This window comes from Gobio gobio (assembly GCF_949357685.1).
Source record: "Gobio gobio genome assembly, chromosome: 21".
NCBI lineage: Eukaryota > Metazoa > Chordata > Actinopteri > Cypriniformes > Gobionidae > Gobio > Gobio gobio.
Genome location: NC_137117.1, coordinates 3198269 through 3214239, shown reverse-complemented (window position 1 = coordinate 3214239; position 15971 = coordinate 3198269). Strand labels below are relative to the sequence as shown.

General features: G+C 40.3%; 1 protein-coding gene across 1 annotated transcript in view; it reads left to right on the top strand.

Annotated features, from left to right (window-relative positions):
* LOC307118006 (E3 ubiquitin-protein ligase TRIM39-like) overlaps positions 1-11887 on the top strand; it is a gene marked incomplete at both ends in the record, with an annotated part of 88584 nt that extends 76697 nt beyond the window's left edge. Inside the window, 5 exons of the mRNA XM_079803299.1 lie at positions 5345-5440; positions 7150-7377; positions 10498-10645; positions 11210-11236; positions 11349-11887. Of these exons, the coding sequence (XP_079659425.1) occupies positions 5345-5440; positions 7150-7377; positions 10498-10645; positions 11210-11236; positions 11349-11887 (1038 nt within the window). The remainder of the gene's footprint in view (positions 1-5344; positions 5441-7149; positions 7378-10497; positions 10646-11209; positions 11237-11348) is intronic.
* Between the last annotated feature and the right edge of the window lie 4084 nt (positions 11888-15971).

Sequence of the window (15971 nt, the reverse complement as noted above, 5' to 3'; positions counted from 1 at the left end):
AATAGACGGAAGTAGTTCCGCTTCGAAGCAGTGGCTTATGGGAGTTGTAGTTCTCGTTAACACGACCATCTCACGTGTGTGAGCGGGTTGTTTTGTTTGTGTTTTTGTAGTATAAGTGTACGCACAAGCAAAATGTCTTCGGTGCTCGAGGATTTCTTTGCTTGTCCCTCAGAAACTTTATTTGAGAAGTGTACAAAGGAGCAGTTGTTACAAATTGCTGAACGCTTCAGTATCGATCTCACTACTCATGATAAGCGACTGAAGGAAACACTTGTGTCTACTTTGAGGCGATCACTCGTAGAGAGAGGAGTTTTGGAGGTAAACCCTGAGTTTATTGCTCCTAGTGAGTCTTTTGTGTTTTCTCCTTGTGAGGTTGACATTGAAAGTGAATCAAAATTTCTCGATTTGTCCCTGCAAGAGAAACAGCTATATTTAGACTCTGCGAAGATCCGCGCTGAGCGTGAGGATCGCGCTATGAAAGAGAGAGCGGTAGAGCGAGAATTCATTGTGCGAAAACTGGAACTTGAGTTGGAGAGAGAACGGGATGATCGAGCGTTTCAGTTAAGGAAGTTGGAGTTAGAGTTGTCAGTTAAAGAGGCAGAAGCTGCGCGAGTTGACGTGCGGCCGGTTGAATCACCTGTGTTTGACGTTCACCGGAATGTGAGATTAGTTCCGCCATTTTATGAAAAGGAAATAGAGAAATATTTTTATCACTTTGAACGTGTTGCTCTATCCTTGAAATGGCCAAAACAGTTGTGGACTTTGCTGTTGCAGTGTGTTTTCACAGGAAAAGCACAGGAAGTGTATTCTGCTCTCACCCTGGAACAGAGTGGTGATTATGATGTGGTGAAATCTGCTGTGTTACACGCATATGAACTCGTGCCTGAGGCGTATCGCCAAAAATTTAGAAATTTTAGTAAAACTGACGAATGTACTTATATTGAATTTGCAAGAGAAAAGGAAAATTTGTTTGATCGATGGTGTAATTCTATGAAAGTCACAACTAAAGAGCAGTTAAGAGAATTGATGCTTTTGGAGGAGTTTAAGCACTGTGTTCCTCATGCTGTAGCTACATATCTCACTGAACACAAGGTGAATAAACTTTGATGAATTTGTGTTAACCCATCGTGGGACATTCAGTTCAGTCAGCTTTAAAACTGACGTGAATAAGTCTGATGCGATGGAGTCACTTTCTAGAGTGTAACGTCATGATTTCTGTTGCATGTTTCTCTCGTCTCTCTCTTTTTGCATTTCTAGGGCCCAGAAGTGTTGGAAGATGGAGTGGAGTGGTAGATGCTTCATGATCGATTACTACCTTGATGATTGTCCTTGTTCTCATGAGTTGATTGACATTAATTTTTCTTTTTGGATTCTTTGCAGAATCTTTTTGAGGAGGGAGGTGTTACGACCCTGTCTCCTATTGTGTTCTGAGGGTGTGATTGGCTGCAGACAATCATACTTAATTGATTAATTTATGGGGGAGGATATAAAAGCTGTATCCACCTGCTCATCACTACTTCCTCTGGGGGAACATCTCCAGAGAAGTCATTTTGCTCCACTTTGTTGTTGTCTGTTTTAGTTATCATTTCTCAACATTCCTCACCAATTGGATTATTATTTTTCCCCTGTATTGTTTAAATCCCTAGACTTTGTTATATTTCTGTAATGGATCACTATTTGTGCTTAATAAATAATCTTGTAAGTCAAACTATTCATTTTGCATGTGTGATCCTCTTTATGTAACGGTCGAGAACGAGCTGGCCGTGACAATAATCTAAACACATAATTATTATGATGAATATCTGCTCACATAAACATCACAACACACCGGATATGAATAAATCATAGGATCTTTATTATTGACTTACATCAGTTGTGAATGAAAATACTGAATTATTATTTAGAGCAGATGACTCTTCAATCTAGGGCTGTCACTAACAATATTTTGGTAATTAAATTTTTTTGTGATGATAAAAATAGACCTAAGCCTTTAAAATGAATTAAAGTACATGTACAATAACAATGAGGCATTAATATTTGGTTCAATTATCAAGTTATCATATTATAGTTTATAGAAACATGCTAAAATGCATAATATAATACACATAATATATAAAAAGTTTATCGTGTGTATATTATGTGTGATAACAAATTCCTGCAGAGCGAGCCAACGGCACTTTACAGCCGATCAAATCCTGGTTTAATTTCATTCAAATGTTCACTTAATCTTTAATATTTGGCAACTTCTTTAAAATAGAAACGCTACAGTCACTGTCATTTCTCGAATAAGAACGTGGACATCAAAACATGCAAACTCAGAGCGAGGGTTTAGACGTTTATTTAGAAATCGTGATGTTTTTTTAATGGTTTAAATACATTGTGCATCTTCAGAAAACGGTCTAATAATGCGGTTCATGGATTCTTGTGTGTGGAATGAGCCACTTCTGGTGCTTTGACGGTTACTCGACACGGGTAAATTGCAATCGAGACTTTTTCCGCAATTATGAGTTTATATCTCGCAATTCTGACTTTTTGCACAATTACGAGTTTATATCTCCCAATTCTGACTTTTTGCACAATTATGAGTTTATATCTCGCAATTCTGACTTTTTGCACAATTATGAGTTTATATCTCGCAATTCTGACTTTTTCCGCAATTACGAGTTTCTGTCTCATAATTCTAACTATTTGCGCAATTACGAGTTTATATCTCACAATTCTGACTTTTTGCACAATTACGAGTTTATATCTCACAATTCTGACTTTTTGCACAATTTCGAGTTTTTATCTCACAATTCTGACTTTTTCCGCAATTACAAGTTTATATCTCACAATTCTGACTTTTTTTCCCACAATTACAAGTTTATATCTCACAATTCTGACTTTTTTGCAATTACGAGCTTATATCTCACAATTCTGACTTTTTTGCGCAATTATGAGTTGATATCTCACAATTCTGACTTTTTTGCAATTACAAGCTTATATCTCGCAATTCTGACTTTTTGCGCAATTACGAGTTTATATCTCACAATTCTGACTTTCTTTCACAATTACAAATGTATATCTCGCAATTCTGACTTTTTCTGCAATTACGAGTTTATATCTCGCAATTCTGACTTTTTCCGCAATTACGAGTTTAAATCTCACAATTCTGACTTTTTTTTGCAATTACGAGTTTATATCTCGCAATTCTGACTTTCTTTCACAATTACGAATTTATATCTTGCAATTCTGACTTTTTGCACAATTATGAGTTTATATCTCACCATTCTGACTTTTTTCTCAATTACAAGAATTTTTTTTAAATCGAGTACTGAAATTTAATCGAGGAATCGTGACAGTCCGACTTCAATCTAGTGCATATTCTTCAAGAGAAGCGAGAGCATTAGAAGCTTCACAATGACAGTGTTTTTGACTTTGGTTTGAGCTCAATATCAGTGAATGCGTGCACCTGAGTGAGCTGACGGCAGTCCATCGATGCCAGGAGCTTCTGAGAGCCGGAGACGGTGGGAACAAACTTCTCCATCAGTGTAACCGTCGCAAGCTTCTCCACATCACTGACACACAGAAAGACAATATCAACTCTCTGGAAGATGTTCACTCTTTAAATATCATATTTAATGCAGTACAATCTATGTTTCTGAACCAATCTAAAGTGCAGGAACACGTCACAGCTGAAATTAAACTGCTGTTAAACACTGAAAGTGCACTGTAAGGTGTTTTATTACATTCATGTGTTGTAATGAGTGTGTATTGCAGGGAATTCAACTGCATTTTCTAAATTCTGAGTGGCAGTTGAGAGTTTGAGAGTTACCATGACGACTGTGGCTCATCCTCAGACAACACAGAGTTTGAATAAGACCAACTCTCGTCTCTCTCACGCTCATTTAATGCTAAAGGTGAGTAAAAATCATCAGATTTCAGAGCAAACGTCAAACGCTTTAATGTCTAACTATTGTATTTCAAGAGAATGCTCATTTTATTAATAATTTTAGTATAGTTATGCCATAGAGAAGTCTGTTAGTGTATCATTTACCTGAGATCAGTCTGCTGTGTGAAAGTTTATTTATATGTGTATTTATATATTTATTCAGAGTTAAAGTCCCACTGAAGTGCAGCGTTATTCAATGTGTTGACGTCATTTCCTCTGAAACAGGAAGACAGGGCTTTTTTAAAAACAGCCAATAGATGAAGTGTAAAGCAGCTCAAGCGTTCACACAGTCCCAAACACTTTTCTGAACTATTGCTGCATGAGCTGTGGATGTCAAACGCAGCAGATTCAGTGAAATATGTGTGATTTACACGACACTTACAGAAGAAATGTTCTCTCAGAATATACGGCTACTTCTGAAGGGCCGTCAGTGGAGAAATACTTCAAATCTTTGAGTGTTAGTGTTTTCAAACTTGCTCTCTTGCTTCTCTTCATTGTTCTGTCAGTCATGGCGTCCTCCAGTGATCCTCCAGTGTCCTGTGACGTCTGTGATGAAAGAAAGCAGAAAGCTGAACACAGGACTCACAACACTGTTCCTGTAGAGGAGGAGAGTCCAGAGGAGAAGGTCAAGAGTTAAACACTTTAAACACACTTTAAGACATTAGCAGCAGATCCTTTAAACAGCTCATGAACTGCATTTTATAATGTTCTCTGAGCTCCACTTATGATATTATCAAGATTTGTAGATACAAAACATCTTAATTTAGAAGTAATGAGCTATTTTCTGTCCTGTTTTTGACCGTCAAAAAAAATTAAATGTTTTTAATGAAATATGATTTTAAAAGTCATAATAGTGAGATAAAAAGTCGACAATACATCTCAATACAAGCTCAGTTTGAGTCTGTCCCGTATTCACGACTACATGACATGCGTGAGTCGGTGGGTGGGGCTAAAGAGGCGATGATGTAGAAGTGGGCGTCAATCTTCTTCTGCAGAGGTGTGTCTTTCATCGCACTATTACATCATAATGTGACGAGATCCAAAATCGTCAAAATCAAGATCAAAACGTCGTTTGAGCAGCTTGTCTTCAATAAAAGATGTTTTTGGACTGACGAGGAACTTTTTTGTGTTCTGAAACTTACAGGATATTTTTATAGTACAATGACCTCCACTCTTACATGTCAAAGGAAAGTTTGATTTGAAATCTGTATAAATTCAAGAACTGCTGTTCAGTCCCTGCCTGATATACAGCATCCATTGACAGGCGCCATTGTGACGATACAATCAATGTTATTCGCTTCTCCTCTCAGCGGTGATAATGTTGTGCTGATCAGTGCACGTCATTCTCAAAACTGGACTAAAAGACACAAAACTGAAAAGTTCAAAATCAATATTCAAAAGAGACTGAAGTGTTTTTCTCTGGTTCAGACACAGACAGACGTTCATCAGATGATCCAGGACAGAATGAAGAAGATTCAAGAGATCCAACACTCAGTAGAGCTGAGAAAAGTGAGTGTCAAATATTACAACTGATAATGTTGCACATCATAATATTTCAGTTTGCTTAATAATAAAGGAGCTAAAAAATATGTTTCACTTTATTTTGATGGTCCCTTTAACACGTTCTGTTGACTATAAGTAACGTTGCACCCGGAGGTCATAATCTATTATTACCCGTCATTTTAATTTTAATATTTTAATGATAATAAGCCATTTTACAGGCTCTGTTTTTGTTCACATGTACAAACTTACAGGACATATAGTCTAGATTATGCTTTGATTTATTCATGAAGAGAAAGTTGAACAGAGACTGTGGGTCACTTTTCAGGTTTCATCATCAATGTTTGTCCAATAAATCATAATAAGGGTCAGAGTAACGATTCACAATTCAGTTTTCAAACCATACAATGCTAAATATAATTTTCTTTTAACCCATTTTTTTGGTGTACTTCATCAATAGACACTTATTCTAACGTGTGACTTCAGAAACACTCATTTGAATGAATGAAATCTAACCGATTTTCTATTTTTCCATGTTTTTGTCTTGTATTTGCTCCGTTGGTGTAAATGCGTCCCCCTTGACCAAGAGTATAAGGTATATTAATAAATAAAGTAATAAAGCATAAGTATGTAAATACAAACCGCCTGGGCGATGTGTGAAATCAGTCCCAGTGCCTCCGGGATCTCACTTTTCCCGCTGCTCCCGATGGCCAGTCCGAGACTGCCTTATATTTAGCAGTTATTATATATTAATAATGAAAATAATGGCACTTCGGGTGAGAAAGGTCGTCCTCTGTGTTCAGTCTTTTAAACTCCTCACGTGCATGCAGTGAAAATAAAGCAGTTACACCAATGAGATGATAGCAGTCCACGGCCACACCCCCGTGATAATGATCAGCCCACGGAGCAAATTACACGACAGAAGATTTCATTTATTCAAATGATTGTTTCTAAAGTCAGAATTTAGCAAAAGTGAAATTGAAAAAAGGGGAGAAAAGGGCAAATATCAATCGATGATGTAACCGAAAAACAAGAAAAACGAACGTCTGGTTTAAATATTTCATTTGCATATGAATTTACAAAGAATATTTCATGTGATTTTTTTGGCTGTTCAGACTTGCTAAATCTGATCAGGTCTCAATCGGATATGCACAATAACTATTTCAACTGACAGTCTGAGCGTAGCCTAATACTCTAATGAGAGTTCGATGATGTGTAGGTGCATAGACACTTAAGCCCAAAGTATACTTCAGCCGTCCGGGTGACGTAATTTCCATCATCAGGAGACTTATAATAATAATAATTCATTACATTTATATAGCGCTTTTCTGGGCATAATTTTGGTCATCAGGAGACTTCACGAGCGTCCGCTCACCCCGTCCACATGCAGCCCAATTTCTGAGACTGTCCGCGTACAACAGCGCATGCGGAAGAAAGGCAGAAGAGTCACAACAATTGCACCGCACGTGTCGAACTCGGCCATCACAACTCACACACGGTTGAGTAAACGTCTAAAGCTGTGCGGACACGACTGCACACGAGACGCGTCCGGACACGGAAACTGAAGTATACCCGGGGCTTTATAGTCGACAGAATGCGGAGCATCAAAATAAAGTGTTAAAAAAATTTTTTTAAATTACATTACATTTTAATTTAACTATCCACTTAAATAAATATGCAAATACATAAACGATTGTTTAATTGATCTCCTTCATCAGAGAAACACAGAGGAAGAGAAATCCTCCAGTGTTGAGCTCTTCACTGATCTGATCCGCTCCTTTGAGAGATGTCAGTCTGAGCAGCTGAAGATGATGGAGGAACAGCAGAAAGCAGCAGAGAAACAGGCTGAAGATCTCATTAAAGAGCTGGAGCAGGAAATCACTGAGCTGAAGAGGAGAAACACTGAGCAGCTCTCACACACTGACCATCATCTCCATGATACACAGGTGTGTGAACTTGTAACGCGTGTGTTTAGGAGGGAAAGGGGAAAGCTCTCCTGACTCGAGTGGCAGCAGGAAACATCTCACAGAAACATTTCACAGTGCTTTATTCCAACCTCCAAGGTGAACTCGTATAACTGTCTTCCACAAACGTCCTACAGTCAACAGCGTTACTTATTAAATTTAATCACTTAAATGAGCACCAGAAAATAAAATAAACACACTTACATGCTGTACTCATGACTCGAGGCACACATGCAATGCCAACAGTTCAGGGAAACAACTCGATTTATCCACTCATACATGACTGCGTTGAAAAGCTACCAGGGCAGAGGAATAATGCACATACAGTACAAGCATACATGTTAGCACAGCGTACATTAGTTCAGTAACATTTAAAGGTATGACCGCAACACAAAAGTGAAATGCTCAATCTTCCCTAGATGAGAACCATGAAAATGCACCAAGAACATTAATAACTAACACTCAAGCAACACTGTAACTTCGTCTGTCCGTATGGTATGGGTCAGTCCACTTATTCACCGTCCAGTCAGAAGTAATCTTAGGGACTCTTCTCTGTCTCAGTGCGTAATGACCCAGACCTTGTCCTGAGGCAGTGGAGAGGGGTACGATAGCAATAGTGTCAGGCAAAGAGTCACGTGAATTGGACACAACCCCCACATCCGTACTGTCTGGTGTAACGCCAAGTGCTCAGTCAAACGTCTTTTAACACTATCATCTGAAATTCTGTTTGAGCAGTCAGCACTTACACAATGGTTAACATCAACAGATTATTCTCTGTCCATCTGGGAATCAAAGTCCTCATCCAAATGTAGTGACATCTCATCATTACCACAGGAACGTTTCGGGGCCCTGGTCGTGTCCCACGAATGAAATGGCACGCCAGCATATTCTCCAGTGTCCATGTTTGAAAGTTTGTAATTGACACTTGACAGTTTCTTAGAGACGTGAAATGGTCCAGCATATACTAAGGCCAACTTGGCTGTAGAGTTTGCATCAGCATCGGATTTGGGGAGGGTCTTAACTCTCACCAAGTCATTCATAGCTGGTAATAGAAACATTTCTCTTTTGTATGCTTCGCACTGAGAGCAGGGGTGCTCTCAAACTCTCAGGATAAGGTACCTCAGGATCATCTACTCCTGCAGAATTTGGTTGTGTTATCAAATCATGCTGCGTCTCCAACTCACGGCCATATAACTACTGTACATTGCCGGGGAGTGACCGGTGCTCTCATGGGGTGCAGTACGAAGAGCAAAACAGATTTGTGGAAGATACTTATCCCACGAAGTGTGCTTGTCCCCAACGTAGGCACGGATGGCAGTTTTCAATGTGTGGTTTACCCTCTCGGTGGTGTTAGTTTGTGGGTGGTACGCTGTTGTCAGCCGGTGTTCAATGCCAAGGGCAGGAAACACATGCTCACAAAGATTCCTCTCAGATGGGGTGCGACGATCTGATATGAGGAAGGTTGGTGAAAAGGTTTCGCTAAGAAACTTACTTACTGCCACTTGAGCTGTTGCTGACCGCACTGCACTCACCTCCACCCATTTTAAAAAGTAGTCAAGACGATTAGATGTTCGTTGCAACTCGGAGTACATGGAGGCAGACCCACAAAATCCATATCATAATGCGCTTCTGAAGGCCACATGAAGTTTGAAGGTCTGTAGCTTTTGACTATGCAGAAAGTTGGTGACTTCTGCGCACTGTGACCCTCAGCATGCGCTGACCCCAATCTGTGATTTTACATGGCCTCTCACTTCGTGGCTGAGTTGCTGTTGTTCCCAATTGCTTCCACTTTGTTATAATGTCCCCGCCATTCCACCTTGGCCTGTTGCCCTAACACCTCGACCGCCATTCCTCTCTCCTTCAGCTCCCCTGTCGACCATCGTACCTGCGACATCACAGGGCTCCCTCGACCAGCCAGCTTCGCCTGGGTCGGACATCACCAGCCCTTGGCCATGCACTTGCGATCCTGCCGCTACACTCCAGCTCTCTACCCCTGTGGTTCAGTGTCAGTCCTCAGTCGCACCAGTTCTGCCGCAGCCCTCCGGTCTTTCAGTTCCACCTCGGGGGGATCGTCGTGGCAGCTCCATCGTGGCCGCCGATGCCTACGGTGTCCCACACCTCCATCTACGCCCAGGGCTCTACCCCCATCTGCGCAGTTACCATCGCTCGTCCCCATGGTGGCATTGAACTCCACTACATCATGGCTTCTCCCTCCAGCAATGCTGCCATGGAGCACCACCAGGGCTGGATTCTGGGTTGCCTACCCCTATCTTCTTCTGTTTGGGACATCTCCTTGGCTTCTCCCACAATCTTCACCACCCTGGCCTCTTTTATCACCTCTCCGGGATTCACATCCTCCACCAAAGCCTCCTCCTGTCATCGAACTGTTGACACGAGGTTGTGCTTTTCCAGGAGGGTGCGTACTGTCACGGTTCTGTTGTGTCTGGACTTTGTTTTCGGTCTTCAACGTTTCCCTGCTTGTTTGAGTTCCTCATTTCTTACTATGATTACCATTTTCAGTCGTCATTCAGTTCTGGTGTGTGTAATGAATCATCCTTGTTTGCCATTGTATTTAAGCTGCTCTGTTTCAGTTGTGTGCGTCTGGTCTCATCTATGTAAGTTGTGATTGCCTGCTGCCTTCTGTTATATTACCTTTTGAAGTATTATTAAAGACTGTGCCTATGCTCCGTCTTCATCGTCGTGTGATCTTCCTGCAACCTGTGAGTGACAGAAGCGCTCTGCTCTTAAAGGGGCCACATTTTATTCCACTCGTTACAAACTTCTCTCTCATCAGTCAACATGTACAATATTACAGGAGCAACACTGTTCCCAAACCTGGTGAGCTGACTGACCATTTATTTTTCCAACAGTCTTTAGAAATTGTACAAAAGAGAACAAAATCATAACAATGCATTTTTTGGGGAAATAATAATAAAACATTTACTGTGTAAAACATTAAAAATATAAGAATATCATATTTAACACCCCTCTCTCTCTCTCTCTCTCTCTCTCTCTCTCTCTCTCTCTCTCTCTCTCTCTCTCTCTCTCTCTCTCTCTCTCTCTCTCTCTCTCTCTCTCTCTCTCTCTCTCTCTCTCCTGTAGATGAGCTCATCTCTGTACAGTCGTCCACACACCAGGAACTGGACCGAGATCAGGATTGACTCTGATGTGAATGTGAACTCTCTGTATGGAGCTCTGACTGAACTGAAGAAAACTCATGAGACACTAAATGAAAAGCTCCGTCAAACTGGTATGTGAATGATAAATTTGCCAGTAATTAAGAACGTTTCTCTTTTTCAAAGATTACTCTCGGTTAAATCCAGTTTCAGCATCGGTGTGATGCTGTTGATCACTGCAGATAATGTCAGTCTCAGTCAGCAAAGGATCACAGTTAGTGACAGATCTAGACAAACTTCTAGTTTGTTTACTTCAGAAAAACAAGGAAAAACAACGGCCGGAGTGCCTGACAAGGCTGAATCAGTGACAAAGATATCAGCGCACTTAGTATGCACTTACAATAACCATAACATATCTTCAACTTCCATGTTAGCATTAGACTGACATAAAAAAGACTCACTAATCCCAGTAAAGTCCTATCCAAACTTTAACTCATGCCATAACCAGCTAAAACACTATTACTGTAACTTACTTTAGAGACATGTAAGCAACATGATGTAACTATCCGTGTACAAACACTAACACATCACCAGAACTCTCTACACACCACTGATGCTGCCAATAGAGAGAAACTCACTGTTAACCTGAAATTATTCCTATAAATAATTCTTCATTATATTGTCATCTGTGTTCACAGGGTTGAAGTTTGTGCAGAAGTTTGCAGGTACAGTGTGATTGACACCATTTTTTTCAATACACTTGATAATCTGTATTATATACTGTACATCTGAACGTGTTTGTTCTGAAGTTGATTGATAATGTCTGATCTCTCTCAGTGGATGTGACTCTGGATCCTGATACAGCGAGTCCATATCTCATCCTGTCTGAGGATGGAAAGCAAGTCAGTGATGGAGACATTGAGCAGGACATCCCAGAAAACCCAAAGAGATTTGATGAGGGTTCTTGTGTTCTGGCAAAGCAGGGATTCAGTTCAGGGAGATTTTACTATGAGGTGCAGGTGAAGGGAAACACTGAGTGGGTTTTAGGAGTGGTCAGAGAATCCATTAACAGGAAGGGGGATATTATCCCGAGTCCTGAGGATGGAATCTGGACTATAGGTCTGATTGATGAGAATCATTATGCAGTTATTGATAGTCCAATGCATATAATCCCTTATAAAGTGAAACCTGAGAAGGTGGGTGTGTTTGTGGATTATGAGGAGGGTCTGGTCTCTTTTTATGACGTGGAGTCCAGATCTCATCTCTACTCTTTCACTGGTCAGACTTTCACTGAGAAACTCTATCCATATTTCAGCCCAGGTGATAATGATGAAGGTGAAAACTCAAACCCCCTGATCATCTCACCTGTCAGTTAAAAAACAACAACCTTGAAATCTGAAAGGATTAACTATGGATGTGCTGTTTTGTTACACATATATTTCCAATTTTTTTCTTCCATTAATACTTTGCATTTGCTTTTCAGATCTACTATAACATTTTACATGATTTAATATGATATGTTGAATTTCTACAAAATTTGCTAAATTTCCAAACTTTCCGAAGTGTTTCTATGATTTTACCTTTCTCTCTCTCATCTCCAGCTGTTAACACTGAATGTCTTGTGAAATGTTTTGTTTTTGGTTTATATTGTAATAACTGCAGCATCTGAATAAAGACATAAAGTGTTCAATGCTAGTTTGGACTGATATTTCTTGTAAACACAACAGCTTGCTAATTGTTTACCAAATAAACATTGGCTAACGATCTGCTCACATAAACATGACAACAGAAAGGATATGAATAAAACATGCGGGATCTTTACTGTTGACTTGAATTGGTTTCATATGCCAGTTCTGAATTATCATTTAGTGTAGATGACTCTTCAATCTAGTGCATATTCTTCAAGAGAAGCGAGAGCATTAGAAGCTTCACAATGACAGTGTTTTTGCCTTTGGTTTGAGCTCAATATCAGTGAATGCGTGCACCTGAGTGAGCTGACGGCAGTCCATCGATGCCAGGAGCTTCTGAGAGCCGGAGACGGTGGGAACAAACTTCTCCATCAGTGTAACCGTCGCAAGCTTCTCCACATCACTGACACACAGAAAGACAATATCAACTCTCTGGAAGCTGTTCACTCTTTAAATATCATATTTAATGCAGTACAAGCTATATCTAAAGTGCATGAACACGTCACAGCTGAAATTAAACTGCTGTTAAACACTGAAAGTCTTACCCATACGGGATCTTCCTGACGCTCTGCATTCCCAATCCCTCTATAAGGAACAAAACGTTCCTCAACACTTGTGACAGCGGGTTCAGGAACGGGATCTTGACTGTCAACTCTTTCCCCAGCACAGCGTCCTCTAGAGGCTGAAACAGCACAAACACAATCAATGATGGAGAGTTTCTTTATGATGAACTGAATCCAAATATGTAGTGGACAGCACATTCCAGGGCCCGGTTTATGGCCGGGCCACTCTCTGTCCATAACAGTGGACAAAGGTTTGCTACATTTTGATTGGATCTTGGTGGACTTACACAAACAAACTGTCCAACGCCATCAGATAAGATGCTCTGACAACATCCAGACACCTCTTAGAGGCCAAAAAGACCAGCTCTTGTACCAAGCCCAGGAAGGACAAGACATCTCATTGGCCCACATGCAGTTTCTGGCCTTCACCCACATCCCTAATGTCCTGGTCTATGACTGCCATAAAAATTCCACAGGACCTCAGCAGTAGTGGGTGAAAGAAAGACCAAAATGATCTATCCAAATCCAGTCATAACTATGTTTGGAAACCTTAAGACTGATGTAAACTACACACATCCATTTCATACTTATTCAGAGAAATAAGTATTCTCAGTGACAGCTATTTGTAATCCAACATCTTACACAGAATCAGCTGTTAATGAACAAATTAATGAACAGTTCAATCTTATCCCATCATGTTTGGTTTCTATTTGTTTAGAATATTGCCAAGGGTATTCTGATGGTGGTTTGGAAAGTGAGAAATGCATTGGTAAACTTTAAAGAAACTTTAAAGACTTCTAACTGTGTACAGTATGCAAATGAGTTCCACAGGAGAAAGGAGGGTGAGTCTCACTGTGGACCTCTGATGCCAGCAGCCAATCGCAACACTAGAATGGAGAAGCGCCAAATTGCAATCTCCTCCTATTCGGAAAAGGATAAAGGTACCCTTTCAACAGCCACACCTTGTTCTGAGTCTCCCCAGCAAGGATGAGACTGTAACAGTTCACCACGTTCTGAGTCTCCCTTCAAGAGAGACATAACAGATACACCGTAATGTTCTGAGTTTCTCCTTGAGAGAGACAAACAGTTCACCAAGTTCTGAGTCTGTCCGGCGAGGATGAGACTGTGACAGAGCAACCAAGTTCTGAGCCTCTGGTTCATCCAGAGAGACAACAAAAGATCCAAGGATCTGAATCTACAGCTTGTGAGGCAGCAACAGATACGACCACGTTCTGAGCCTCCAGCCTGTGAGGAAAGAGACATTAACAACCACTACGTTCAGAGTTTTAGTCCAGTGAGACTACAGCACGTCCCGAGTCTCCATGCCAGAGAGACCAAAGCGGATTGACCAAGTCCTGAGTGTCTGACCCACAGAGTCAGAAGACACACAGAGACATTTGCAACAAGGTTAAGCTCAGGAGAGCAAACCTTCACTTTGAGGTTCCTTCGTCTGCGTGTTCCAGATTTTTGGACCCTTTGGTGCTCCAGGAGATCAGCATCCCACAGATCTTCGTGTTCAAGACTGTTGAAACGGATTCCAGCTCCTTTCCCACTGCATTGTCACCCAGCACAACCAGTGGAAGAATCATCTCCATCGGACTGCTTACTCAACCACGTGGAACGTAAATATCACTTAACCAAACCTCTTTCCAGAAACCTTGGCATTGTTGTATATTATCAGTATATGATTTTCTAATTTACATTAGAGTTAATTTAACTGATGCTAGTTGACAACAAATAATCTTTCGTTTATTTGTTTGAAGCATAATAAGGTTCTTCACCTTAGTTTCAGAGAAACAACAGTTTATCTTTCCATAAGATAACGCAACTCTTCCATAGCCACACTCAACTTAATCACATGTATTTTATGTATCTTATGCACTTTATTCCTTTATCATTCATTGTATTCATTTAGTAGTTGTGTTAGCTATTCTTGTTTATCTTTTGCTAATAAAATCTATTTTATTACAATTGTGTCTTACTTGTGCTGATAATACAGAAAAGGCTCTACAAGTTAGAAAACCCACCAATCTTTCAGATAAATCAGCTGACCAACTCTCCCCACTTTACATTCAATCTAAAATGATTGAACAGCTCCTGTGTGGAGTGTTCTCATAGGGCCAAGGTAAAAGACCTTGACTAGTGTCCCAAACTAAGAGAGGGGGAAGGTGGTCATCTGATGTACTCATAACCACACCTTAAGTGACGTGTGATCCAGAAATCACAACGTCCGCGGTGACGTGAGTACCAATCCCTACCTTACTTAACGTCCTTGGATGGACGAAGGTAAAATCACTACATATTTGGCGTCCCTTGTTTGGGCCCAAAAGTGAAATTATTACAATAGCATTTATTTGGATTAATGAGAGAGAGAGAGAGAGAGATAGAGAGATAGAGAGAGAGAGAGAGAGAGAGAGATTCGTACCTGTGTGACTGAGTCTGTTCAGCGTCTCTCTTAACGAAGATGTGCGTTTATTACTGAAAAATAGCAATGTAACCCCATCGTTGCTGAGAAATATACATGCACATGCACACTTTTATGTCATTCCGATTTAAATCATTCCGATTGAACGATTCTGTGGACAGTTTACACGAGACGTTATCTAAACTGATCTGGTGTTGCTGTAAGAAACACCTCAGAAAAATTCATTCTTCTGTCAGGCGCAGTTGAAGTAGAAAGTGCCTGGGACAAACGCTGTCAGATGAGATGGCGTAGCCAGGCTATGTCTGTGTCATCATTCCAACACTTATCTTCACTTATCAATAAAAAGTTTTACACTTCAGAAATATTAGTGTATCCTTATGAAAGCAGTGTTAATATGCAGCATTTTCATTCTGACTTTCAGACTTTTAAACCGATTACAGTGCTCTGTGTAAACACACCTGAAATGAAAACAGCGCATTAATATAGAACGAGGATTCATCTGACTTGGAACTACCTCTGGATTAAACGATTTTATTGCACACCTTCCAGCCAATCAGAATCAAATATTCAGACAGACCATGGCATAAATTACATTAGTTATAGTTAAACTAAAATGTTATGTTATGGTTTTGTTTGCACTAATAAATGCTGCTGCCTACCAATAAAACTTTGTTCCATCATTTTTTTTTTCTATATCGTCATAAATATCGTTATTGCAAATATTCTTGAAATATCGTGATATCATTTTGAGGCTATATCGCCCACCCCTAGTCGACAGCCCACT